This window comes from Schistocerca nitens, chromosome 1 (assembly GCF_023898315.1).
Source record: "Schistocerca nitens isolate TAMUIC-IGC-003100 chromosome 1, iqSchNite1.1, whole genome shotgun sequence".
NCBI classification, from domain to species: Eukaryota; Metazoa; Arthropoda; class Insecta; order Orthoptera; family Acrididae; genus Schistocerca; species Schistocerca nitens.
Genome location: NC_064614.1, coordinates 585,743,361 through 585,769,719, shown reverse-complemented (window position 1 = coordinate 585,769,719; position 26,359 = coordinate 585,743,361). Strand labels below are relative to the sequence as shown.

The 26,359-nt window shown below is 42.8% G+C and overlaps 1 protein-coding gene across 1 annotated transcript in view; it reads right to left on the bottom strand.

Annotated features, from left to right (window-relative positions):
• Window positions 1–6,082: 6,082 nt before the first annotated feature.
• LOC126236467 (trypsin alpha-like) overlaps window positions 6,083–26,359 on the bottom strand; it is a 45,909-nt gene continuing 25,632 nt past the window's right edge. The window contains exons 4-7 of the mRNA XM_049945793.1: window positions 14,001–14,098; window positions 10,254–10,360; window positions 9,810–10,003; window positions 6,083–6,254 (exon numbers count right to left, since the gene is read on the bottom strand). Coding sequence (XP_049801750.1) covers window positions 6,111–6,254; window positions 9,810–10,003; window positions 10,254–10,360; window positions 14,001–14,098 — 543 coding nt within the window. The 3' untranslated portion in view covers window positions 6,083–6,110. The remainder of the gene's footprint in view (window positions 6,255–9,809; window positions 10,004–10,253; window positions 10,361–14,000; window positions 14,099–26,359) is intronic.

Below are 26,359 nucleotides of genomic sequence, written 5' to 3'. Positions count from 1 at the left end.
TGCACTGCTAAGTCTTCAGTCGTAGCTGCTGTGTTATGTGGCACGTCATGTGTCATTCTATTGTAACACCCCACCCGTCACTTATCTGGTTTTGGCGTGTGTTCACCCCAGCTAATTGACTAACAGATCAACAGAGAGTGCAAAACTGCCGCAATATCGGATAACGCAAAGAAAGTAATAAAGCCCTGTGACTCCTGATTGAACTGCGGTGGCAGTGTTGACATTAATTGATTCAGAATTGATCACTTTTAATTAAAAAGGGGTGCACATTGATGTTATATGCAGCTATTGAACACCAGATGCAAATGTTGAACATAAAATTAATTAAGAAAGTGACTTGGGATTTCAACTACTTGATTGAAAACAGATGCAGTCGATTATCAAAAATTTATTTTAACTCACGACCTTAAATTATCACATTACATGACTCTCCTACCAGACAGTGGTAATAAATTGCGTTTGCGTGGAGTAAAGCTCGATAACTCAAAAGTAATTCCTATCGACTGACCCAGGCGTAATGCGAAGTGCGAGAAGAATTCTACAGTACACGGCCCATGAAACCCTCGTGGAAACTTTGCCGACGTGATCCAACAAATTAATCAGTGGCTGGAGCGGGCGCAATATCACCGAATATAGAGTGGCAGAGCGGCGTCGTTGTGTGGACGTCGGCCGACCTCGTGGTGCTGCAAGGCTGCGCTCGTCTATTCACTCCTAGCTATCTTGCTCAGTACATAGCTGAACCGAAACTTTCCATCCCCAAACTCAGTCGTTCCATTTGCTAAGTCCTAAACTGCAGAGATGCTCACTCTTTCTCAGGCAAGCTGAGTAAAGAACACCACGTCCGCACTCCAGGCAAGCTGGGAACGGAAGACCTCTACTGAGACTTCTGCCAGTCCGCTCTTCGCCTCGGTTTCCCCTCCAGCAAAATCACTTACGCCAATTGCAGCGCAAGTCGCGTTAATTATGCGTCGCTTCCCAGCGCCGAACAATGCCTGCTCTGGGAAGTGAACAAATTCCCACAGAATTTCCCTTCCTCTCAACTACTTCTATTTAGCTCCCCCCAGGCCACCTATCAAGGTTAGCGTCTGCACAAACACCAAGTTTTCCGGAATTCTGACTCCCAGGAGAGTACTTCAAATTCCTCAGTCCTACGTACCCATCGGAGGCCGGCGTATTTCATGCTGTCAGTCTTCACCTGATTTACTTCAGGCTCTGCGGACCGTCAATTCAGTGTGAAGTTGCTATAGTCACGAACACGCATATTTTGACCTCTGTTGACTGCTCCACCGTAGCTTTGCGTGGCTTTGTCGCGTGTTTCCCTGAAAACGGGATGACGGACATTTATCAACAGGCGTACAAGTTCTCCGTCTTTTTCCCGGTACACCAGCATGGTGTCGGGGTCAAGCACCCACTCACTGTCACTCATCTTAAGGCAGCTGGAGGCCACTCACCGTTACCGCTTTCTCAGAGCTTGAGCCGCCCTAAGCTGCCTATTGTCGCTTCCCTTAGCCATTCCCCAGCCGGCCACGGTCAACTCTAAAAATGTTTCCCTGGGGTAAAATAGCGTCCAGTAAATCGACTCGTTTCCACAAAGTTTTCATGTCATGTGAATTACTTTAAAACCATCACCCGACATTAATTATTCCAATACGTCCATACTATACCCTCTACAACATGCATTGTGCCTTGTCAGTCATTTTTTTTGTTCAGCCCTACTGTTCGCTCAACGTGAGTTAGGTGATCTTTAATGACTTCATGTTAGGAGCATAGTTCTTGCCAACTTACATTATACTAGGAAATTAAAATACAGGACAAATTAAAATACAGGACAAATTAAAATACAGGACAAATTAAAATTCGCGCACCCGACCCTTACAGGGCGATTCTTTGCACACTAACAGCTCAAAAATGTCTGTAACAAAAGTTCTTTCCCTGCCTATTTCCGGTAGAAAATGGACATCAGACAAAGGCAATTTGGCAAGTGCAATCGAAAAACATATTCATTCAGTTCTCCATAGGTCAGCTACCTCGTTAACGTAGTGAGCAAAGAATTGCGTTAGAACACTCAAGTTCGAGGGTTCGATTCCGGTGAATGGTACCTGTATATAAGCAGGAATCCGCTGGGGATGGAAAATGGAAATGTAAACTGGGAACTCTGAGCTCTGTTCAGCTCGTTCTCGCAATTAATTATTCAGGGTCGCCACCTAACTAAGTATAAAAGCACTCCGTCTTCAGGCCACGAGTGGCCTACCGGGACCATCCGACCGCCGTGGCATCCTCAATGGAGGTTATGGATAGGAGGGGCGTGGGGTCAGCACACCGCTCTCCCGGTCGATATGATGGTATTCTTGATCGGAGCCGCTATTATTCGTTCGAGTAGCTCCTCAATTGGCATCACGAGGCTGAGTGAACGCCGAAAAATGGCAACAGCGAACCTAACTAAGTATGGGAAATTTAATTACAAAAGACAATTAAATACTGATTTGATCCATATGAACTAGATATCCTTATTCGCTTTCAGCAGTTTATCAGCTAAAATCAGTTTATTCATGAAGCACAACCATTCCGAGTGAAAGGTAACAGGAGGTTAAGTCTCGACACAATTTACTAAATTCTCACTGAGATACATGAAATCTTTTCATGTACAAGAACTCTTGCGCTTAGAAAAAGGTCAGGGTGAATGTACTCTACTTACTCTAACAAGGAAGGAGTCGTTTGAGAAACAACCATCAACTTTTAACGATTTATTTTCATAGGAAGAAACAATTTCAAACACTGCATAAGAAATTAAGTTAATTAAAGTTGGCGTTGCTTGCATTTACGTATTGATATCATTCCAGTGAACAGTATGTTGGATGTTGAAGAACGATGAATATAATTCGTTCAAAATGGGGGAACGCTAGGATAAATTCACACGCACTCTAAGTTCACACTAAAAGAATACAGACTGAAGGAAGTCAACCCTTCGCCACGTAAATACAGACCACGAGGAATGCGCATTCCAACACATGAAGGTTGAAGTAAACATGAAATGACACCGAGCATTCACACACAAAGCAATTCTACGCGCAAAAGAACCACGTGCGTGCAAGGCCAAGTAAAGTGGAACGCTTGCAAATTTACTTGATATTTATGAGGTGGATTAATAAGTACGTTCTCACTTAACAGAAATGTTTCTCTCGAAACCTCAGCATGGCATGGTGAAATGCATTTCCACACCACAAGTTCTAGTAAGACAAATTAGTCTCAGAAAAACTTAACAGAACCTAAAAATTACACCATTTTCTGCATTTTATGAATAAACAATTGAACATCATTCTGAGGCTATCACTGTGGAATAAATTGAATTAATATACTTCATTCTAAGACGAAGTTGCTAGTCTCGCTCTTAAAGTTACGATGTACACTGACCAGCTGCCCAGCGCTAAATGCTTCAACACTTTCCCCGAATAACGAATCCCCAGGCTAAGTGGAAAAGACTAGAGGGTTCCTTTTTGTCACCAACCTGACAATAATCCAAACACCACTCAAAAAGCGGAAAACATCTTTGCTTTAACTGAATACACTAAGTTCGCCACCCAGTGTCTTCAGCAGACAGCGAAGTGCAGCGCTACTAAGTACCGTTGAAATACTAAACAGTCACTCTTTCACTCTTTCAACAAAAACCAAGGAAGCACGGGAAATGTGAAAGAACAAAACATAAATCATATAAATAGTACAGATGGCTTGCATGGGACATAAATATGTCGCGGTGGTCTAGCGGTTCTAGGCGCTCAGTCCGGAGCCGCGCGACTGCTACGGTCGCAGGTTCGAATCCTGCCTCGGGCATGGATGTGTGTGATGTGCTTAGGTTAGTTAGGTTTAAGTAGTTCTTAGTTCTAGGGGACTGATGACCATAGATGTTAAGTCCCATAGTGCTCAGAGCCATTTAAACCATTTGAGCCATAAATATGTATATACAAATACGTTAGAGAGATGCAGAACACAGTCTATCTGCATCTTTCCATCGATATAAGCATTTGCCACTACTTAGTTTTCTGGCGGGTTGGGCCAAGAGAGGCTCCGATAATTCGAGGTGCCATTATTGAGTGGAAATTAAATATGAGAAAGACTACGTAAATCGTTTCCGACAGAGGTGTTTCACCGGATCTAAGTATAATGTTTCTTATTTTCTAATCCTGGACTGCGTTGCACAGTATCTAGCTTCTTAATCATTACACAGAAATTACAGCAGGTCTTCTGAAAAAGACGGGCACTTATTTAGTAGCAAAATAGAAATGGGAGTACAATCGTTTTTATTATTCTACATTTAAAGCCCTATTTTGCCTTCAATCCTTTGCTCTGTTCTCTCTTATGCACTACTCTCCTCCATGCTTTCCAGTCCATTGTTAGCGCTGCTGCCCTTTTCTTCAGCTATACCCTCCCCCTGATAGCCTTGGGAGAGATAGCCATGATAAAACTTTTCCGTCCGGTGAGAAAGATGTATGAGACAGGCGAAATACCCTCAGACTTCAAGAAGAATATAATAATTCCAATCCCAAAGAAAGCAGGTGCTGACAAGTGTGAAAATTACCGAACTATCAGTTTAATACGTCACGGTTGCAAAACACTAACACGAAATCTTTACAGACCAATGGAAAAACTGGTAGAAGACGAGCTCGGGGAAGATCAGTTTGGATTCCGTACAGATGTTGGAACACGCGAGGCAATACTGACCATACGACTTACCTTAGAAGATAGGTTGAGGAAAGGCAAACCTATGTTTCTAGCATTTGTAAACTTACAGAAATCTTTTTACAGTGTTGATTGGAATATTATCTTTCAAATTCCGAAGGTGGCAGGCATAAAATACAGGGAGCGAAAGGCTATTTACAATTTGTAGAGAAACCAGATGACAATTAGGGAATTAGATTAGAAAATGAGACACTTAAAGTAGTAGACGAGTTTTGCTATTTGGGGGCAAAATAACTGATGATGGTCGATGTAGAGAGGATATAAAATGTAGACTGGCTACGGCAAGGAAAGCACTTCTGAAGAATAGAAATTTGTTAACATCGAGTATAGATTTAACTTTCAGGAAGTCGTTTCTGAAAGTATTTGTATGGAGTGTAGCCATGTATGGAAGTGAAACATGGACGATAAATAGTTAGACAAGAAGAGAATAGAAGCTTTCGAAATGGGGTGCTGCAGAAGAACGCTGAAGATTAAATGGGTAGATCACATAACTAAAGAGGAGGTACTGAATAGAATTGGGTAGAAGAGAAATGTGTGGCAGAACTTGACTAGAAGAAGGGATCGGTTGGTAGGATATGTTCTGCGGCATCAAGGGACCACCAATTTAGTATTGTAGGGCAGCATGGAGGGTAAAAGTCGTAGAGGGAGACCAAGAGATGAATACACTAAACAGATTCAGGAGGATGTAGGTTGCAGTAGGTACTGGGAGATGCAGAACCTTGGTTCAAATGGCTCTGAGCACTATGGGACTCAACTGCTGAGGTCATTAGTCCCCTAGAACTTAGAACTAGTTAAACCTAACTAACCTAAGGACATCACAAACATCCATGCCCGAGGCAGGATTCAGATGAAGAACCTACTACAGCATAGAGTAGCATGGAGAGCTACATCAAACCAGTCTCTGGACTGAGGACCACAACAACAACATCGAGGCTGGATGCGGTGCACAGGGTGTTAGTGTGATATGTCCTGGGAATAACTACTTTTTGCACATCGTTCTCAGTTATTAATGTAATTTAAATAGCGAGTAAAAACTGAATTTGTGGCTTCTTAACCACTCTGAACAGTGTACAGATTACTTGTAATTTTCTACAAACACGATTCATCTGACGCTCGTGGCAATAATATAAAGAATCAATAAAAATTTTGTTTTCAGTTCTCAACTGTATGTGTAGTGTTACACGAAATGGTCCATGTGTTATTGAGGTCTAAGGTGTGTTAATGCCAAAATTGTTTTGCTAATTTAACTAGAAATAGATGGAAGGTACAGGGAAGCAAAAATACACTGTAAAATAATTACGAAAGTAGAGAGATTTTTGTTGAAGTATCTTTATTACTCTCGGCTGAAATCAGATTACACGTGTGGCACGAGGTTTCTAAAGGTACTGGTTGATGAAGTCCGTGAAGGCGGCCACCCGGGTGAAGACGGAGGGCGCGTTCTCAGCCCCGCAGGGCCACATGCCCCACGACACGATTCCGATGAGGGCGCCGTCCTGGGCCAGTGGGCCGCCGGAGTCGCCCTGCACAATCAGAGCACACAGTCAGCAAACACAGTCTCACCATGTATACCCGCAGGCAGCGGAACAAGCTGCGCTACACTACATGACCAACTTAAACACCTCAGTTGTCAGTTGATTTGACTTCTTAAACAAAATGGACGAAAAATAGTTATCAGCACGAGACGCTAGTAGCTTATAACGTTGACTCTAGCCTTGGTATGGTTTCAGTTCGGTGAGAACGTAGACCCACAAGTTTCTTCAGGTAGGTCGCATCTAACGGAATCAACTCACTGATGCTTACATCTTGCAGAGCTACCAAATTGCGGGTACATTAACTGGTGCGTTTCACTCAATATTCGAAGTATTCCCATTTTCTGTGCTACTAAGATTGGTTGATTTATCGGCCTTGTCGATACACAGTAGGGTGCTTGAATGATCGCCAAAATCAGGGGCCAGCCGTTGTGGTCGAGTGGTTCTAGGCGCTTCAGTCTGGAACCGCACTGCTGCCACGGCCACAGGTTCGAATCCTGCCACGAGCATGGGTGTGTGTGATGTCCTTAGGTTAGTTAGGTTTAAGTAGTTCTAAGCCTAGGGGACTGATGATCTCAGATGCTAAGTCCCATAGTGCTCAGAGCCATTTGAACCATTTGAACCAAAATCAGGGGCTTATGTGTGCAGCCCTGTGAACTCAGCTGTTGTCATCTTAGGCGATGTCGGTATCCACAGCATACCCTCCACGAAGATGTAGAAGAAAGGGCAACACTTGGTCACTGAGAATATTCTGAAAAACATCCTGGTTCTAGTTCATGGTATGTAAATGAGTGGTCCGAAATCACTGTGCCAAATAAATACAGAACATCGCCAAACCACCTCTGGCATGAATTGCCTCCTCCACACACAGCAGGTAAACCGTCTCATTGGTCCTCGGTTCACTTGACGGCCTGCAACTTTATAAGAGAGGCCTGACTCGTCGTCCAACACTAGACATATTCAATTAGCTTGTGTCCAGTTTCTGTGTTGTTTGGCCCACTGAAGACTTGCAGCTGTATGTGCCGCTATAAGCAATGGTCTTTTGTGAGATATCCGGCTCCAGACGATCATTCCATGCAGCTGCCTTCACAGTTTTTGTTTGGAATCTGGTTATGGTGGAACGCATTCAGAGACAGCACGAATTCCTGTCGTGTGAAACCGGTTGTCTCTGAAAACTCTGACATCTCTGACCTGTCACATTGGATTAGGATGAGTCAGCAACCATTGTTCTTACTCCATGTTTCATAGCTGTAAGAAGTACACCATTCCTTGTTGACACGTTGGTCAGTATGCTTTGATAAACCAACAAATTGAGGAACTTCATTTATGATATGGTCAAGGGCACATCGAAACACTTACCATATTTCTGTCATCCTGAAACATCTCCACATCGACCCATTTTACTGCGCTATTTCCGTACAATAAACTGGTACATGCAAATGGAAATGAGCGTTTGGCGTCTTTGGCCGGGAGGCCCCTTACAGGGCAGGTCCGGCCACATTCGTGCAGGTCTTATTACATTCGACGCCACATTGGACGACCTGCGCGCCGGATGGGGATGAAATGATGATGAAGACAACACAACACCCAGTCCCTGAGCGGAGAAAATCCCCGACCCAGCCGGGAATCGAACCCAGGCCCGTTAGGAAGGCAGTCCGTCACGCTGACCATTAAGCTGTCGGGGAGGACAGACTGGTACATCAAATCATTTCACTTTCATTACTTATGTCAGTGGTCGAGGGTCACATGGCTGTCTAGTACCAGTTTTACATAATCTAAAGCGCACCAAACTGGACAGCGTACTTTTTTAAGATAATGACTAATATTTTGTCCGGTAGAACTTATGTCTCATGGATTTTATCTACTGTAGAGTCCACAGCTCATGATCTAGTGGTTAACGTTGCTGTCTCTAGATCAGGGGGTCCTGGGTTACAGTCCGTGCTGGGTCAGAGATCTCTGCTGGGAAAATCGACCTTATGGTGTCCTCATCATTGATGTGTAGGAAACTGATCAATCCCATATGGTTTCTCCTGACCAAAAATACCATGCGATCATTTCATTTTATTTCATCCACTGTAGAAATGGTTGCAGTCACAAATTCCATGTGGTTTCGAAAGTTCCCTTTAAGCCAATTCTCAGTCTGTTCGTTTCATTGGACCTGAATCTGGATCGTAATTGACTGCGGCGCAATCTGCCTCGCACGTCCTTGCACACTAAGGTGACGAAAGTCATGGGATAGCGATATACACAAATACAGATGGCGGTATAAAATGGCGGCGCATTGGTGGAGTTGTGATTTGTACTCAGGTCGTCCACGAGAAAAAGTGTCCAATGTTACTGTGGCCTCACAACGGGAATTAAGAGACTTCCAACGTGGAATGTGAGTTGGAGCGAGACGCATGGGACTTCAGATTTCGGAAATCGTTAGGGAATTCAATAGTTCGAGATCCACAGTGTCAAGAGTTTGCCGAGGATACCAAATTTCAGGCATAACCTGTCACCATGGGGAACGTTCTTGCTGATGGCCTTCACTTAACGATTGAGAGAGTGACGTTTGCGTAGAGTTGTCACTGCTAACAGACAAGCAATACTGCGTGAAATAACCGCAGAAATTAACGTGGGAGGTACGACGAACGAATCCGTTAGGACAGTACGTCGAAATTTGACACTGATGGGCTGTAGCAGCAGACGACAGACGCGGGTAGCTTTGCTAACAGCACTACATCACCTGCAACACCTCTCCTGAACTCGTTACCGTATCGCTTGGAATGTAGACTACCAGAAAACCGTTGCGTGGTCAAATGAGTCCCGATTTCAGCTGGTAAGAGCTGACGGTAGGGTTTGAATGTCGCGCAGACCCCACGAACCCCTGAACCCAAGTTGTCAACAAGGTACTGTGCAAGCTGGTGGTGACTGCATAATGATATAGGCTCTGTTTACATGGAATGGAATGGGTCCTCTGGTCAAAATACATTCGAGCTTAGAGAGGAAATGTTTGTGTTCGGCTGCTTGGAGACCAGTTATAGCAATTGATGAACTTCATGTTACCAAACAACGATGGAAATTTTGTGGAAGACAGTGTCACCAAGCGACAGTTATTCGCGATTGGTTTGAAGAATATTCTGGACAGTTCGAGCGAACAGTTTGGCCATCCAGATTGTCCGACGTGAATACCATGGAATATTTATGGGACATAATCGAGATGTCAGTTAGTGCAGGAAATGGTGCAACGGCATCACTTTCGCAATTGTGGACGGCCATGGACACAGCATGGCTGAATATTTCTGCAGGGGAGTTCCAAAGAACTGTTGAGTTCATGCCACGTCGATAAGGCAACCATAGATTCTTCAGATAACTGAAATTCAAAACGTACCACATTGACGACTTAAGATAATTGTTATGTTGTGTGCAGAGGATACTTCTGACACCAGCCATTGCGTAAAACGCAAATGTTTATACGCTCAAGGATATCCTTATCCAACACTGCTCACGTGAGTTAACAGTAGGTTGCTGCATCAGAACAGACGATCCTGGTGGCATGTGTACCTTGCAAGCGGAGATGCTTCCGTCGACGGGGCCGGTGCAGACGTTGTCGTCGTTGAGCGGGCTGTCACCCAGAAGCAGCGCGCACTCCGTGTTGCTGATGACGCTGACGTCGACCCACTGCAGGATGTCGGGCATGTGCGGAAGAAGGCCGGTGCTGGTGCTGCCCCAGCCAGACAGCGTCGCCGACGAACCAGCTGCGAAGAAAGTCAAGTATAGCTGCAAACACTCGGCTTACAGGCAGTGTGGCTTCACGAGGGGTTTCAGTGTAATCTGAATTAGCAGTAGTAGGAAACAAAAGAAGACTTCAGACCATGTGAAGAAGACAACTAGTGGTCAGAGAAAGTAATGACACAAAGAGTAAAATAATCATAAGTTTCTAGTAGTGACGCCACTCTAGAGATAGGTACTCGTGAAAACAACAGCTGACACCGTTGACAGTCTTACCACTTGGGACGGATCCAGCGGTAGGGAGCGGTATGGCCTGTACGTTGCCGCCCAGGGTCAGGCTGGACTGCAGCTGGAAGACGGCGACGTCGTTGATTGCGACGTTACTGTGGAACAAACAACATCAGAGTATCTTAACACACGCGTTCACTTTGAAAAAGTAATGTTGCTGCAGTTGCACATATGTGTACCTCGATCCATATGGACGTCTGACTTCTAGTCATATAAGTGTACCATAAACAGTGTCCCTATGTGTTGAAAGACAGAATGACAATTTCGAAACTCCACTATTAACGATATTGCTAAGTTGTAATGATAATGAGCGTATGGATTTGGTGGCCGGGAGACCCCTCGCGGGGCGGTTCAGCCACCGCTCCACAAGTTCTTTAACGCCACTACGGCGACTTGCGAGTGAATGAGGATGAAATGATGATGAAAGACACACAACACCCAGTCATCTCGAGGCAGAGTAAATCCCTGACCCCGCCGGGAATCGAACCCAGGACCCCGTGCGCGGGAAGCGAGAACGCTACCGCAAGACTACGAGCCGCGGACACTAAGTTGTAATGACAGAGAAATAAAGGACCAGATTATTGCATCGTCTCTACCTGACGCCCAAATTCCCACTGAAGAATAAAAGAAGCTTACACATTAACTTTTGTCACACAACTATTACAGAGAGAGAGAGAGAGAATTGCCTGAAGGTTATGTGTGATGTTTGTGTGGAACAGGTAGATATATTCGTGAAAGGAAACGATGAAATGATAATTTTCATCAAACATATAATAAGCCTCTTTAGCATTCACTTTGTAAGCCGGCCGCAGTGGCCATGCGCTTCTAGGCGCTTCAGTCTGGAACCGCGCGACCGCTAGGGTCGCAGGTTCGAATCCTGCCTCGGGCATGGATGTGTGTGTTGTCCAGAGGTTAGTTAGGTTTAAGTAGTTCTAAGTTCTAGGGGACTGATGACCTCAGATGTTAAGTCCCATAGTGCTCAGAGCCATTTGAACAATTTGAACCATTCACTTTGTAAACATAAAAGAGAAACTTCCCGTTTTCCGCTCTCATTAAATAGTGCAGTATTGGTGATAACCGATAGATAAGTATTCAGCCAATCTGAGGGATCCAAACGTCCAGGAAAATCCAGAAAATAAATGACTGCTTTAAAATAAAAATCCAATGAAGCCGATTATGTGTCAGGCAGAATACTGCACATTGTGATACACGCAACACATCACACCCCAGTTAGACATACATTTGCCATTGTCATATTAGTTTTTAAGACAGCTGTTTGGACAGCTGTTTTAACATTAACGAGCTTTTCAAAAATTTTGCGAGAAGCGATGTACTTCAGACTGGTTGAACACCTCTGAAGGTACGATAGTCTGAAACACTGACAATTTCGATTCTAGAAAATAATTTCTACTGAATATGATATCTATGATTTTACTAACGTAGTATAGCAATTCAGCTACTACAATTTTCTATGATCTCACTTACGCATTTGCCTGTGAATATTACAGCATGCAGGAATAATTTACGGATTTCAAGACATAGTAAGGAATAGATCAATTTCGTATTTACGTTATAGAAAGCAGGAGCCATGCGAGGCAGTTTATTCAGGTTTCATGAGAAGTCGTTTCTGACTAGAGAAAAGAAAAAAAAAAGTTTTTATGTTCCACAGTGTTCACCGTCGGATCCCCGCTGTTGGTATTGTCATACAGATAAAGCTAATATAGTTCTTTTATAAAACAACTAGATTTCATTTTCCGCTAAATACACTACTGGTCATTGAAATTGCTACACCAAGAAGAAATGCAGATGATAAACGGGTATTCATTGGACAGATATATTACTGATGTGAGATTACATTTTCACGCAATTTGGGTGCACAGATCCTGAGAAATCAGTACCCAGAACAACCACCTCTGGTCGTAGTAATGGCCTGGATACGCCTGGGCATTGAGTCAAACAGAGCTCGGATGGCGTGTACATGTAAAGCTGCCCATGCCAGCCTCAACACGATACCACAGTTCATCAAGAGTAGTTCAAATGGTTCAAATGGCTCTGAGCACTATGGGACTCAACATCTTAGGTCATAAGTCCCATAGAACTTAGAACTACTTAAACCTAACTAACCTAAGGACATCACACACACCCATGCCCGAGGCAGGATTCGAACCTGCGACCGTAGCAGTCCCGCGGTTCCGGACTGCAGCGCCAGAACCGCTAGACCACAGCGGCCAGCATCAAGAGTAGTGATTGGCGTATTGTGACGAGCCAGTTGCTCGATCACCACTGACCAGACGTTTTCAATAGGTGAGAGATCTTGAGAATGTGCTGGCCAGGGCAGCTGTCGAACATTTTCTGTATCCAGAAAGGCCCATACAGGACATGCAACATGCGGTCGTGCATTATCCTGCTGAAATGTAGGGTACAGCCACGGGTCGTAACACATCTGAAATGTAATGTTGACTGTTCTAAGTGCCGTCAATGCAAACAAGAGGTGACCCAGACGTGTAACCAATGACACCCCATACCATCACGCCGGGTGATACGCCAGTATGGCGATGACGAATACACGCTTCTCATGTGCGTTCACCGCGATGTCGCCAAACACGGACGCGGCCATCATGATGCTGTAAACAGAACCTGGATTCATCCGAAAAAATGACGTTTTGCATTCGTACACCTAGGTTCGTTGTTGAGTACACCATCGCAGGCGCTCCTGTCTGTGATGCAGCGTCAAGGGTAACCACAGCCATGGTCTCCAAGCTGATAGTCCATGCTGCTGCAAACGTCGTCGAACTGTTCGTGAAGATGGTTGTTGTCTTGCAAACGTCCCCATCTGTTGACTCAGGGATCGAGACGTGGCTGCACGATCCGTTACAGCCATGCGGATAAGATGCCTGTCATCTCGACTGCTACTGATACGAGGTCGTTTGGATCCAGCACGGCGTTCCGTATTACCCTCCTGAACCCACCGATTTCACATTCTGTTAACAGTCATTGGATATCGACCAACGCGAGCAGAAATGTCGCAGTACGATATACCGCAATCGCGATAGGCTACAATCCGACCATTATCAAAGCCGGAAACGTGATGGTACGCATTTCTCCTCCTTACACGAGGCATCGCAACAACGTTTCACCAGGCAACGCCGGTCAACAGCTGTCAGCACGTTGTAGGTGTCGGCACCGGCGCCAACCTTGTGTGAACGCTCTGAAAAGCTAATCATTTGCATATCACAGCATCTTCTTCCTGTCGGTTAAATTTCGCGTCTGTAGCACGTCATCTTCGTGGTGTAGCAATTTTAATGGCCAGTAGTGTATCTTTATTGCTTTGTTTAGTTCGAAATGCAAGCGCTTTCGGGCTCATATGGGCGCCTGGATAGGCATCTATCACAGATGCTCTGCATCATCAAATAGCCTGCACCTCATGTCGAGATTTACGACTAACTATTTATTTATTATTTTCCTGAGATCTCGTCTTTGGCATCGAAATCTATTTTAATACCTAAACACTCTTAAATACATTTAAATATCTCACATTATGTTTTCACAGGAAGGGATCGCAGTTTTGCTTTCTTTATGACTGCTTCACTGTGCAGCAATCAGTAACAGATGTTGGTATAGCTTGTCAATCAAATCGCAGTGAAAGAGATCCTATGTATAATCATTGGTGAGACGCTACTAAAGCTGTTACACATTTCGAACACGCTGATCGCAGACAGTGTCTGTATCACTTACTCAATTTCCTGGTAGGATGGATGCCTTATCTCCTGCGCCACTTGCACCCTCTGCTCGATGGCCGAGTCAGACGTCAGGGAGTTGATGCCGGCCACGGCCTAAAACACATAACAGAAGACACAATCACAGAGAGCTCTTCCCATTTCCTACAAGAGCTTTAGCTGTCATTGTTTTCAAAAACACTGATGAGACTAAATGTCTGGGAACCCATCTTAAACATATACTATGTGCTATTGATTCATTCAACAAATGAATAGCTGACGTAACAGAACAATTGATGAGCTTCGGCTCGCATTCTCAGTTGAAAAGACAGTATAGACTTTTTATAACTTAATATGGAAAATGATATTGCGCCATAACCAAACATGTTGAGCCACGTCCTCCAATCACCCTAACAAAACAGAAATGATTATAAAGCTTTTTACTACTGAGTAAAGAATAAAGTAATACCCTATATGACGACTGTCTAAAAAGGCGCGGATCGTGGTTGTCACGAATAAAGGAGGAAGAAAATGAGAGGTCTTGAAAATGACAAAGAATTCTTGAAGATTACAGACTGTGTTTCGTACACGTGCTACTGAGCTGCTGGCCCACCGGAAGCAGAAAACATTCCGTAGAATAAAATGTAGCCATTTGAAAGTTTCCTCATTTTATTTTAATGTTTGTTTGAGTGTATCTGACTAGGAATATTTGAATGGAAACGAATAATGACTTAACGGAGGGTAGCATGGATGAGATACACTGATTCCTTTTAGGGAGCATTCTCGATAAATTTTCTATAAATTTAATCAGACCACGACAGGGAACAACTTTTTGTCTACTGGGGGCCCAAAATGTGACTCCTCTTTATTAGTTCCTGACTCTTTCAAGGTAGGTATATGGACGATCGTAATGATATACTGTCTCTTCTTGTTACCTAAACATATTTCAGCACCTATGTGCCACCATCAGTGGGTCTGGTTTATTGAAAACTTATTATTTGTATATCAGATCGACCCTCCAAGGCCGGCCGGAGTGGCTGAGCGGTTCTAGGCGGTACAGTTTGGAACCGCGCGACCGCTACGGTCGCAGGTTCGAAACCTGCCTCGGGCATGGATGTGTGTGATGTCCTTAGGTTAGTTAGGTTTAAGTAGTTCTAAGGTCTAGGGGACTGATGTCCTCAGAAGTTAAGTCCCACAGTGCTCAGAGCCATTTTTGATCCTCCTAGTTTTCCTCCCAAAGGTATATATCACATCATAATAGAAGGACGGGCTTTGGCGCAAGGTTGCAAGAAAGGAGTTTTTAGTGCTGAAAATAGTCAATGAAGAAAGGCTCTTCTAAACTTGAGTATTTCGAGGGATTTAATCCACTTCATTGCTGAGAATTATCTCTCACCACATGAACCGAATGCTGTGATGTGAATTAAGTTCTATTTAAAAGCACATAACATAAAGCAATATTCTTTACTTATCATACTATAGAGTCTTCACTTGACGATTAGAGGCTGCAAAAAATAATTTAACTGATAGAAAAAACCAGTTAGTGAGGAGTAGCAGTTAGTTCAGTAACCGCTCATCAGATGAGCATTTTTCCTTTCATTGTCGACTTTAGACGTCTAAGTCTAGCTCCCATCCTTTTGTGAACTTGCCTCACACACAAACGAGCTTCTGTATCTCAACGTTGTTTCCATATGGTTTGCTTTCCATAACACGTTCGAAGGCTTTTGAATCACCATCCCCCAAATAATGAAAATAACGTAAATTATACCACTGAGAAGAGTGATCAAATATTGTTTTTATTGTAGCAACCTCCACACCACCACTGTTGCCTAAGTAATTTGCTGTACACTTATCACTATGTTCATTATTCACTTTATTAACACAGCGAGAGTATTTTGACATAATAGCCAAATCAATCACTTTTCCAGTGTCAACACTTGTAGCTGTAACAATGTCATTGTTGGAGGTATGACCCCGTTCGTGCTATGTACCATCGAAAGCTACTGAGGTCACGGGAATTTTCATTTTCTTTGACTGCTGTTTCTAGAACCTCACGCACAGTGTCATGGGCTACATCCTCAGCTGCAGAGCCTAATGCATAGTTGTACAGTCGTGGACAAAACGAGCGAGACCCCTCGCCTTTTCGTTATGCTGATCCGCACGGCTTTAAAGTCTGCTACACAGCATAACAGGCAAGGCGACGAAGTGCTACCAACATACTATGCGCAGGCGTGAAATTGACAAACTATCTGAACTTTTTTAGACTGTATTCCATAATTTGTAAGACTATATTAATGCTGATTAGTGTGTTAAATACAACACGTAAACATAGGACAGAACTGAAAGAAGAAACGCTAATTTGTATGAAACGGACGAATAAAAATGAATTTCAGCTTATCCAGATAACAGACAAAGAACCCCAGACCGTTACGAATTAGCAAAATATTATCCGCATTCGCCCGCGAAACGGTCTGTGTCAACGTTCAGACCAGTCATACTGGATTACCATTGCTGACCTACCATGAAAGTGTGCAAATTTAGCAATGCGTGAAGATTCATAACGAAATTCACTTAAACATCATTCAGTGCCACACTTAAGTCAATTCCATTATTGACAGAAGCGGAAAAAGGAGGCAGTATCATGTATGAAATTCCACAAGAGTGTCATATTGACATCCACAGAGCGCCAGTACAGAATAAAGGTAGCGATAAATCGTATTGGGTGCGCGAGAATTTCTTAAAATTGCTTTACTGATATTCTACCTGCCTCCATAGAGATTAGAACCGAAAACAAACCAGACCTTCCTTTCACTATGCTAGCAGACAACCTAGGCAAACAGCCCTCTATTATTACCCCAGACATGAACAAGCCGGCAATTTCGCAATAAAAATCTGCAGTTTCTGTTGCATAGAGCTTTCTGGACTCAAAAACATGAATTTTCTTCCTTTATGTCACCGCTTATGTGACAATCATTCGGGATGTTTATCGAAATAACAAATTACTGTTATTAGAGAGTAAATTTTGTAGGATAATTCTGCACCACCCCAGGAAATAAACGGCTACATAGCTGCCAAACGTATTCTGCATTGTTTCGAATTCTCCACTAGACTCGCCACAGCCAGAAAACGTTCATTAGCAGAAGTGTTTCTTAAGCTAGCTAGCAATGAGAATGTTCGTACTTCTAAAACGCGGTGGCATTAATACTGGGATGTGAATTACCACGTGTATAGGCAAATACATTCTATTTGCATTCCTGTAAACGTGATTTGGATCGAAAACGTAGCTACGACTAATATGCTTATGTATCGACAGCAACTAGAACATTTCGAATAAAGAGTAGCGGGTGTTATTTATGCGGCCCTCATCTTCAGTGTTTTCGTTGTTAGGATTTCGTCACCTAAACCGGTAAAAACGGAACCCTACTAGTCTCACTTTCTTGACCGTCTATCGGTCTACCCAACCCTTAAAACCCGTTTACCTCCAGAACGGGTGGACATAATAAGCGGAAATGTATCGCACTTCTTGCTGTAACCGGTCCCATGCTGGTGTAAAAAAGTGAGCTTCTATGTCAACGCAATCAAAAGATACGACGGTTTATGTAAAGAAAATTTACGCGAAAGGTCAAAAAATGGCTTCAAGAACTATGCGACCTAACTGCTTAGGTCATCAGCCCCTAGACCTAGAACTACTTAAACCTAGCTAGCCTAAGGGCATCACAGACATCTATGCCCGAGGTAGAATTCCAACCTGCGACTGAAGCAGCCGTGCGGTTCGTCACTGAAGCGCCTGGAACCGCTCGGCCACCGCAACGCGGCGAAACCCTACTCACCTCATGTATAATGATAATATATACTGTCTAGTGAGGATAAACTGTATTCTCCAGCAACTCAGATCGTTTGATCACGGAACTTTTACGAAGCTACATTCAAACTTTGTCGAAGTCGTCTGCAATATCCATTACAAACACCCTAGGAACTTCGTATGCGATATCCACTTCTGAATACGCTGGCAGATAATGCAGTACTATAACAAGTAGGTGGGAATTTATTGTTATTGGTCCATGCATGACACTTTATTTCAATATCACTTTAACGCGCCTAGGTGTTCGCATATGGCTGAAATTAATGAACAAAAAGTAAATAAACAGTAAACAACTTCGATGTTCAGATCAAGTGAAAGTCACATGTCGTAATTACAACATAATTTCGTTGTTACATCTACATGACTACATCAACAGGATTTCTTTGCAATCCGGACTTACGTGCCTGGCAGAAGGTTCGGATTATTTCTCTACCGTCCCACTCATTAACAGTGTGCGGGAAAAGGGACTACTTAAATCTTTTCTTGCGAGCCTTGAATTACATTATTACTATGGTTTCTTCTTGTGTAAGTACCCTAGGAAATAATGTTTTGGCATTCAGAACATATGGTGGTGATTGAAATTTCGTGAAAAGATCTCGTGGCAACGAAAAACGCATATGTTTTCATGAATGTTACCCCAACTCGATTATCAAATCTGGGATCCTCTCTCCCCTATTTCGTGACATTACAAAGCGTGCTACCGTTCCTTGGACGTTTTTGCGTGCACAGTCAATCACGTCTGTCAAGGATATTATAGCAGTGGACGGACAAACGTAGTGTAGGCAGTGTTTTCAGTTGGCCTGTTGCGTATTCTTAGTGTGCGGCCAATAAAACGCAGTCATTCGTTTGCCTTCCCCACAAAAGTATGTTTTCGATCTTTCCAGTTTAAGTTTTACTGGGTACTGAGATGAACTGACAGTGCTTCGACTTGTGTTTTGTCATGTAACCGAAAGTTAATTATTGTTATTGGACGCAGCTTTCGTGTTTAATGTATTCCTCAGTCAACAACAGTAGACTCCTCGTACACCACACATAACTGTTTCAAAGTATTAAATTGTTACTGATCTTACCATGTTGCAGTGGTCATCTTAACTTGCCGTTTTGAAAAAAAGAAAAATATTTTAGCGAAATGTAGCAACTAAGAAGCGGAGTATCCAAACAAACAAACGTTTCCGGTTTAAGTAGTTGCAGTAGGTCTACTACACAGTAACGTAAATTAGGAGCAAAGTCCATAAGTAGATCCTCATCAGGAAAACCAGCCCTCATAATGCAAAGTGCAACTACAACAAAGAAAGTTTCCAAACATGTCAATGAGTAGTCGAGGAAAGTGGACGCATTCTGTCTACTGAATCCCAACGCACGCAATTTACGAGGGGGCACGCCAAGTGTCAGACCCCGATCTTGCTTTTAACTACGCTCATTGAAAGAGGGGACAAAATAAGCTTAAACTCTACCGCTTCTGAGAAAACGACGGTCAAAGTGTTCAATGCGTTGTTGCTAGAGTGTAGATACCGCTTAGCGGTTAAGGATTTAACTGAAGCGGTGGCTCTGCGGCTACCATAGCGACTTCGGAACTTTGCGCTGCGAGTTCGAAACCCGGTTTTTCCTTTTTTCCCCCCTCACTCTCTGAATTATCTACGAATGTTTATTCCAATTTATGATGAAACACTGTTGTCGTCATTCGTCAGTTAATTTACTGTGTAAAGAAATAAGTTAAAAAGGGAACACACAGTGCGTAGTGGGGCGATCACTCTGTTGTAGAAATAATTCAGAAGCCAAGATCGCTTAAATACTGTCTACTGGATAACCGGTTTCAACACACTAAAGGTGCCATTATCGGATCTAAATGTAGATTAACATTGATAAACCATTTGGATATAACGATACATGAGGCAGACGAGATGATTTTATATCAGCTTGTCTCATTCGTTTATTATTTTTTTAATTCATTAATTACACATAAAGTTAATTGTCGAGTAATGACAACATTATTTCAACATAAATTAGAAAAAAAACATTCGAAGATAATTCTGATAGAGAGGCAGGAAAATAAAATAATTAAAAAACCCAATATGGTCTCGAACACGGGAATCAATGCTAAGAAGGAACGACGGTAGCCACTGAGCCACCGCTTCAACTGCGTTCTCGGCTGCAGAAGGTATCTACACTAGAGCAACAGCGCGTTGATAACTTTGGCCGTCGTTTTCTCGGAAACGGTCGAGTGTCTGCAGATAAGCCGAAACACAAGTTCGCTTATTTTGTCCTCTCCTTCACTGACAAGGGGAGGCCGCCAATTGTGAAATTCAGATTCGATTCATACTGCGCATAATAAAAGCTCATGGCCAGAGGTGTAATGTGGCAAAGCACCAAGATGCACTTCTCAGCCGTTGTCGAGAAAATCGAGTTAGAAGAAACCGCTGCGGTGAAATACTCTCTACGATTCATAATTTTCTACAGCGTCGTGGCGCAGCGGTAAGCGCTCGAGTTCGTAATCCGAAGGTCGGCGGATCGAATCTCGCTCCATGCAACTTTTTTTTTTTAGTATTTGTTTTTTGTAATTCAAATGTGTGTATAAACACACACACACACACACACACACACACACATATATATATATATATATATATATATATATATATATATATATATATATATATATATATAATTCCCGGCAACAGGTTGCAACAATTATGCATATAATAAGTTGTTGAAAGTCGTTTGTCGTGGAAAAACTGGCGACTTCGAACATCATTATGTTTTCCGCAAACAAATTTGTATTTCACAAATGTTATTAATTGTCTTCATAATGTTAACCACGTATAGTTAGCGGAAGACGTAGAAACGATATTCCGAAACGAATACGTATAGCGTAAGTCAAACGTTCGAATTAGAATAGAAACCCCACGAACACAAATTTGCTGTGGCAGGTATGAAATATAAACTCCGTTAATCGCTCGTTACACTTGAAGGACAGATGTTGAATGGGCCGAAACGAGCCGCCGCATAACAGCGTAGTTGCCTGCTAACTTCGAAAGAAGGTAGATGCGGTCCCTAGCACAACTTATAACACCGTCGAAAATCAGTGCGGACGTGAGAGCTTTGGTACACCCTGTTAAACAAACGGTAAAATGGAGGCGGTACAATTGGAGAGCGATCCGCCTTCACCAACATGCATAAGCAATTCATTAATAGTTTATATATATATATATATATATATATATATATATATATATATATATATATACATATATATTTGAATTACAAAAAAATAATAATAACAAAAAAATGTTGCATGGCGTGAGATTCGATCCGGCGACCCTCGGATTACGAACTCGAGCGCTTACCGCTGCGCCACGACGCTGTAGAAAATTATTAATCGTAGAGAGTATTTCACCGCAACGGTTTCTTCTAACTGTCGATTTTCTCGACAACAGCTGAGAAGTGCATCTTGGTGCTTTGCCACATTACACCTCTGGCCATGAGCTTTTATTATGCGCAGTATGAATCGAATCTGAATTTCACATTTGGCTGCCTCCCCTTGTGAGCAAAGTTTCGGGACAATCAGCCTATGACACTTGGCGAGTTCCCCTCGCTCGTCGAGTCGCTTCTTACGCCCGGCGAGAATTATGTATGCCTCCGAGTAAACTGCGCCACCTGGAAACACGGCGAGCGGGGATAAACACGTTTTCCTTCTTATAAGGCAACCCTCTACAGATAAAATTCATGAAGTGTTCTTCAGGTTGCCTCAGATATTTCAGAAATGTTTCTTGCCTCAGGCCTGCCGCATATGCAAAACGTAAACATTTCATTTCATGTAATATTTATCAGGATAAGACATGACAAGAGTGGACCAGTCCCTTCTGAGAAAAATTAAAGTTGCTCCACTATGTAATGACACGGGTATGGGCTTGCGATCTCTCTTTTATGCCATCGATTTCCGTGTTACACATACTTGGCCACTGCGTTGTGGCTGCCATCGTGGAGGAGGCAGTCTGTTTCCTGCCAGCGCTGTTTCCGCAGCCAATATTAACCGCGACGAATCATTCAGTCAACGCTAAATGGCCCATCTGGCTGAGGCAGACAAGGGCGCTATAATAGAACTCCATGCAGAGGGATCTTCAAATGCCGACATAGCAAGAACTATGGGTCTTCACAAGTCGACGGTAGCCAGGTGGATCAGACGAAAGGAAGAGAGTGGTAACTTGAATGGGAGGCCTCATGGCCGTCGCCGCAAAACAACAGCAGCTCAGGATCAGCAGATACGCCGTTTCAGTGAGAACCACCCATTTGTCAACGCACGACAAATTCAGCAAACTTTGGGTCTCAATGTTAGCAGTAAGACCGTCACTCCTCGTGTAAGGGAAGGTGGACTGAGAGCAAGAAGCGCTGCTGTGAAAGAGACATTGACTGTTTCCCAAAGAGAAGCTTGCCTTGCTTTTGCTACTGAAAATGGCGACAAACCTCTCCAGTTTTGGAGGCGAGTGATTTTCACGCACCAAAAAGTTTTCTCTACGGCATCATCCGGAAAAGTACTAGTTTACCGGCCTAAATGTGCTAGGTATAATCGAAAATATATTTACAGTTGCCGAAGGAGTGGCAGGTTGTCGGTGCCGGCCGGTGTGGCCGTGCGGTTCGAGGCGCTTCAGTCTGGAACCGCGTGACCGCTACGGTCGCAGGTTCGAATCCTGCCTCGCGCATGGATGTGTGTGATGTCCTTAGGTTAGTTAGGTTTAAGTAGTTCTACGTTCTAGGGGACTGATGACCACAGATGTTAAGTCCCACAGTGCTCAGAGCCATTTGTAGTCGGTAACGGTATGGGCGTGGATATCGGCCGAAGGGTGTGGGCTCCTGTGGGAAGTGGAAGGAAGATTCGATGCGCGCAATTACATATCAATTCTGGAGAACGTGATGTTGCCTGCTGTGGCAGCAAGATTTGGCGATGATCAGATCATGTTCCAACAAGATCGCTCGTCTATTCATATGGCACGTGTGGTTAAGAGGCGGGTCGACGACCATAGTAATATTACTGTAACGGAATGGCCACCTAAAGGAGCTGACACGAATCCCATTGAGAATATCTGGGCAGAAATGGTCAGAGTAATACGAGAAAAGGGCAGTCACCGTCGACTCGCCGACAGCTTTCTGATGTGATTCATGACTCTTGGAATGAGTTACTTGAATCTCCTAGTTATGTGGCTCGAGTTGTGGGCTCAATGCCCAACAGACTTCGAGCTGTTGTGGAAGCCAAAGGAGGCTTCACCAATCAGCTGTTTCAAGCTTTGTTTCTTTCTTCTTCGTCTTTTTTTTTTTTTTTTTACTTACAGACGTATATTTTATATAATTTCAAGGAAACGCAGTAAATGGAATGTGGACTGATTTTTGAGGCTTCATTTTGTGACGGCTAAACAGTGCTGCATCATGGGACCCGCTATTTGTCCACATGTGGCCGAACATCAGAGGTGTAAAAAATTTTGAGGTGCCGAAGTTCTCTGGAAGAATAACGTCTTTTAGACAAGGAGATGATTTTTAGTTCATTTCATTTTAACCATTCACACTATGATTTGACATTCTAATCTTTGATTTCATTTTATTATTATGTATCTTTTCTCCAGTGAAAGTCAACGGTAGTAAGTTTCAAGATATGAAGAATAACTGGAAGTTTCTAATTTGTGGAAAGCGTATTTAACAGTTAATAGTTTCGACAAATCTGTAGTTATAGGACATATTAAGAAGCGAGTCAAAAATGGCATTGTGGAATGATCAGGTTGGTCTCTAAAGGGTAACGACGATAAAATAGCAAATATGAAACTATGGGTAACAACTATTGTTGATGGTGAGGAGCCATAATCGATATGTCACTTTTCCGTAATTGTATTTCTGAAGTTTATCGTCAATCCTAGGACTGACACCGATACTCTGTTTTACGTAAAGAATACAACCTTCAAAATTTATTTAGCAGCGCAGAATATTAAATCACAGTTTATAGATCAGGAACCTAATCCAACTGCGTTTAATTTTATTTTCACGGATGACATTGAGACAGTAAATAACAAGAGAAATAAGAAAACTCTCAGAATCAATATAGAGAATTCAAGTATCATGTGAATTCAAAAGTTTGCTATAATAGCGATTAATTGCTTTTTACAGACCCCTTCATGCCTACGTTTTCCGTCAGACAGACAATGTTTGAAACTAGGACTAACGAGGTAAACAATTTTTCCACAAATTGTCAAATTGGAAGTCGGAGAGCCAGTTACATAAATTACGATGACAACAAACGTTTTTCAAGTAAACTGATCACAGGAGGCATCCAACGCATTTATTGTGAGTTACATGCACAGTATGTAAACTGGCAACGCCACCAACACACAATACCACTAACAAGGGAACATCCCCATCGCACCGTCCTCAGATTTAGTTATAAGTTGATACAGGGGATAGGCCTTGAAAAACTGAACACAGATCAATCGAGAAAACAGGAAGAAGTTGTGTGGAAGTATGAAAAAAATAAGCAAAATATACAAACTGAGTAGTCCATGCGCAAGATAGGCAACATCAAGGACAGGGTGAACTCAGGAGCGCCGTGATCCCGTGGTTAGCGCACGCAGCTGCGGAACGAGAGGTCCTTCCGTCAAATTTTCCCAGGAGTGAAAAGTTTAATTTTTATTTTCAGACAATTATTATCTGTCCGTCCGTCCGTCCGATGCGAGGTAACCGCGCCGTAGTATGATGACGCTACACCTAAAAAACATCGAAAGACATGACGTCAGTCGACTATAGCGCACGGAAGAGAGAGTATTCCTGCTAATGAGGCTCCCTGGCTGGCAGTTAACTGTTCGCTACTTTGGACGAGAGTGCATTAAATACGTGCGATGCATTGCGTGGGCAATATGAATCCAGCAAATATAGCTCGTGACTCCAATAACAATGTCAATGAATATTTTCCGAACTGTAAGGCATCGGAAAGTTCCTTAAGGGATCGAACGATTGTCGAACATTTGTATGATTATTTCCTACATTTGTTGAATAACAGTACGTGTGGTGATGATTGTCTGAAAATAAAAAAAATCAAACAACTAACCCGAGGGAAGCCTTAAACCAACGACCTCTCGTTCTGCAGCTCCTCACGCTAACCACGCGACCACTGCGCTCCCGTGCTCAAGCTATCCTTGATGTTGCTTATCATGCACACGGACTACTCAGTTTGTTTGGTTTGAATATTTTTTTCATAGGTCCACACAACTTCTTCCTGTTTTTCGAATGATCTGTGTTCAGTTTTCAAGGCCTATCCACTGTGTCAACTTATAACTAAATCTGAGGAGGGTGCGATGGGGAGGTTCCCTTGTTAGCTATGAAACAACTGTAGCAAAACGGAGCATCCTCGTTATCCATGTGATGGATAAGACGACTAATTCGCAACATAAATGTCAATGTAAGCATCAGTTTCTGTTGGAACGTGCTTCCCGGACCAAATAACATACATTTCCTACGTCTTCAATGCGAATCATGTAGCAAATGTAATTTAAAGGACATAAAAATATCGAGTGAATTTACTAAAATAATTATGAACCACTTGAATTTGCATTCAACAGGCAATGTTCAGAAGTCTGGTGTAGGAGTACTGCATGCTCTAATTCGAAACAACAAAAATCAACAGAGTAACTATTATTGAACGTCATCAGGTCACTCATCGAGCATTCCTATGCAGTACTGTTACTGGTGACGTGTTATGATGCCTTTATCGTTAACTTCCTAAGAAGAAATGAAAGGCTGAGCCCCACCAAAAGACGTAAACTCGAGGAAAGAGTTGCGTGAACATATTATTTTACATCTGATAAATCCAAAAGTGTGTTTTGGGCTACGAATTCTGCCCCCAGGGTGTGTGCAACACAGCTGGAATTTGTTGCCAACAACTGAGACACCTTTCGGTCACAGTGTAAGAAAATCGAGCAACAAAACTACATCACCTGTGCTACTGCATGATAACGCACTATGTTGATTTGAGAAACAAAACTATCCAGGAGATTGATAGGAAAGTCGTCTCTCAGGCACATTTGTATTGATAGGGAAGTCCTCTCTCAAGCACTTGTCCCTCTCGTCATATATTTGTAAAATTTTACCTTTCCCACTCTAGATCGATCAACCGTCAAGGCAATTCATTTCTAGACGAAAATACTTTTAAAACTACTCTGGTTTATTGACATCGTTAGAACAAGTAGGTTTCTACAGGCGTAGAATTTGTAAACAACTTTAGCATTGTCATATCGTTTTAGATATCGTGAAAGAAAATTCTGCTGCTAATTAATTTCTCTTTGATAATTACTGTTGCGTTTAGTAAACTAATGGAAAATGCAATTAAAATATTCACTGTACTAATACAAACTAAAGTCAGCTTAATACAGAAACATCACGACGGCAGTCTATCTTAATAAAGCATTAAGTTTCTGTGAGACAATTGGGCTTATTTTAACACGAATTAGTAGGATATTACAGACTTTACACTTAGAAAAGATCTGTAT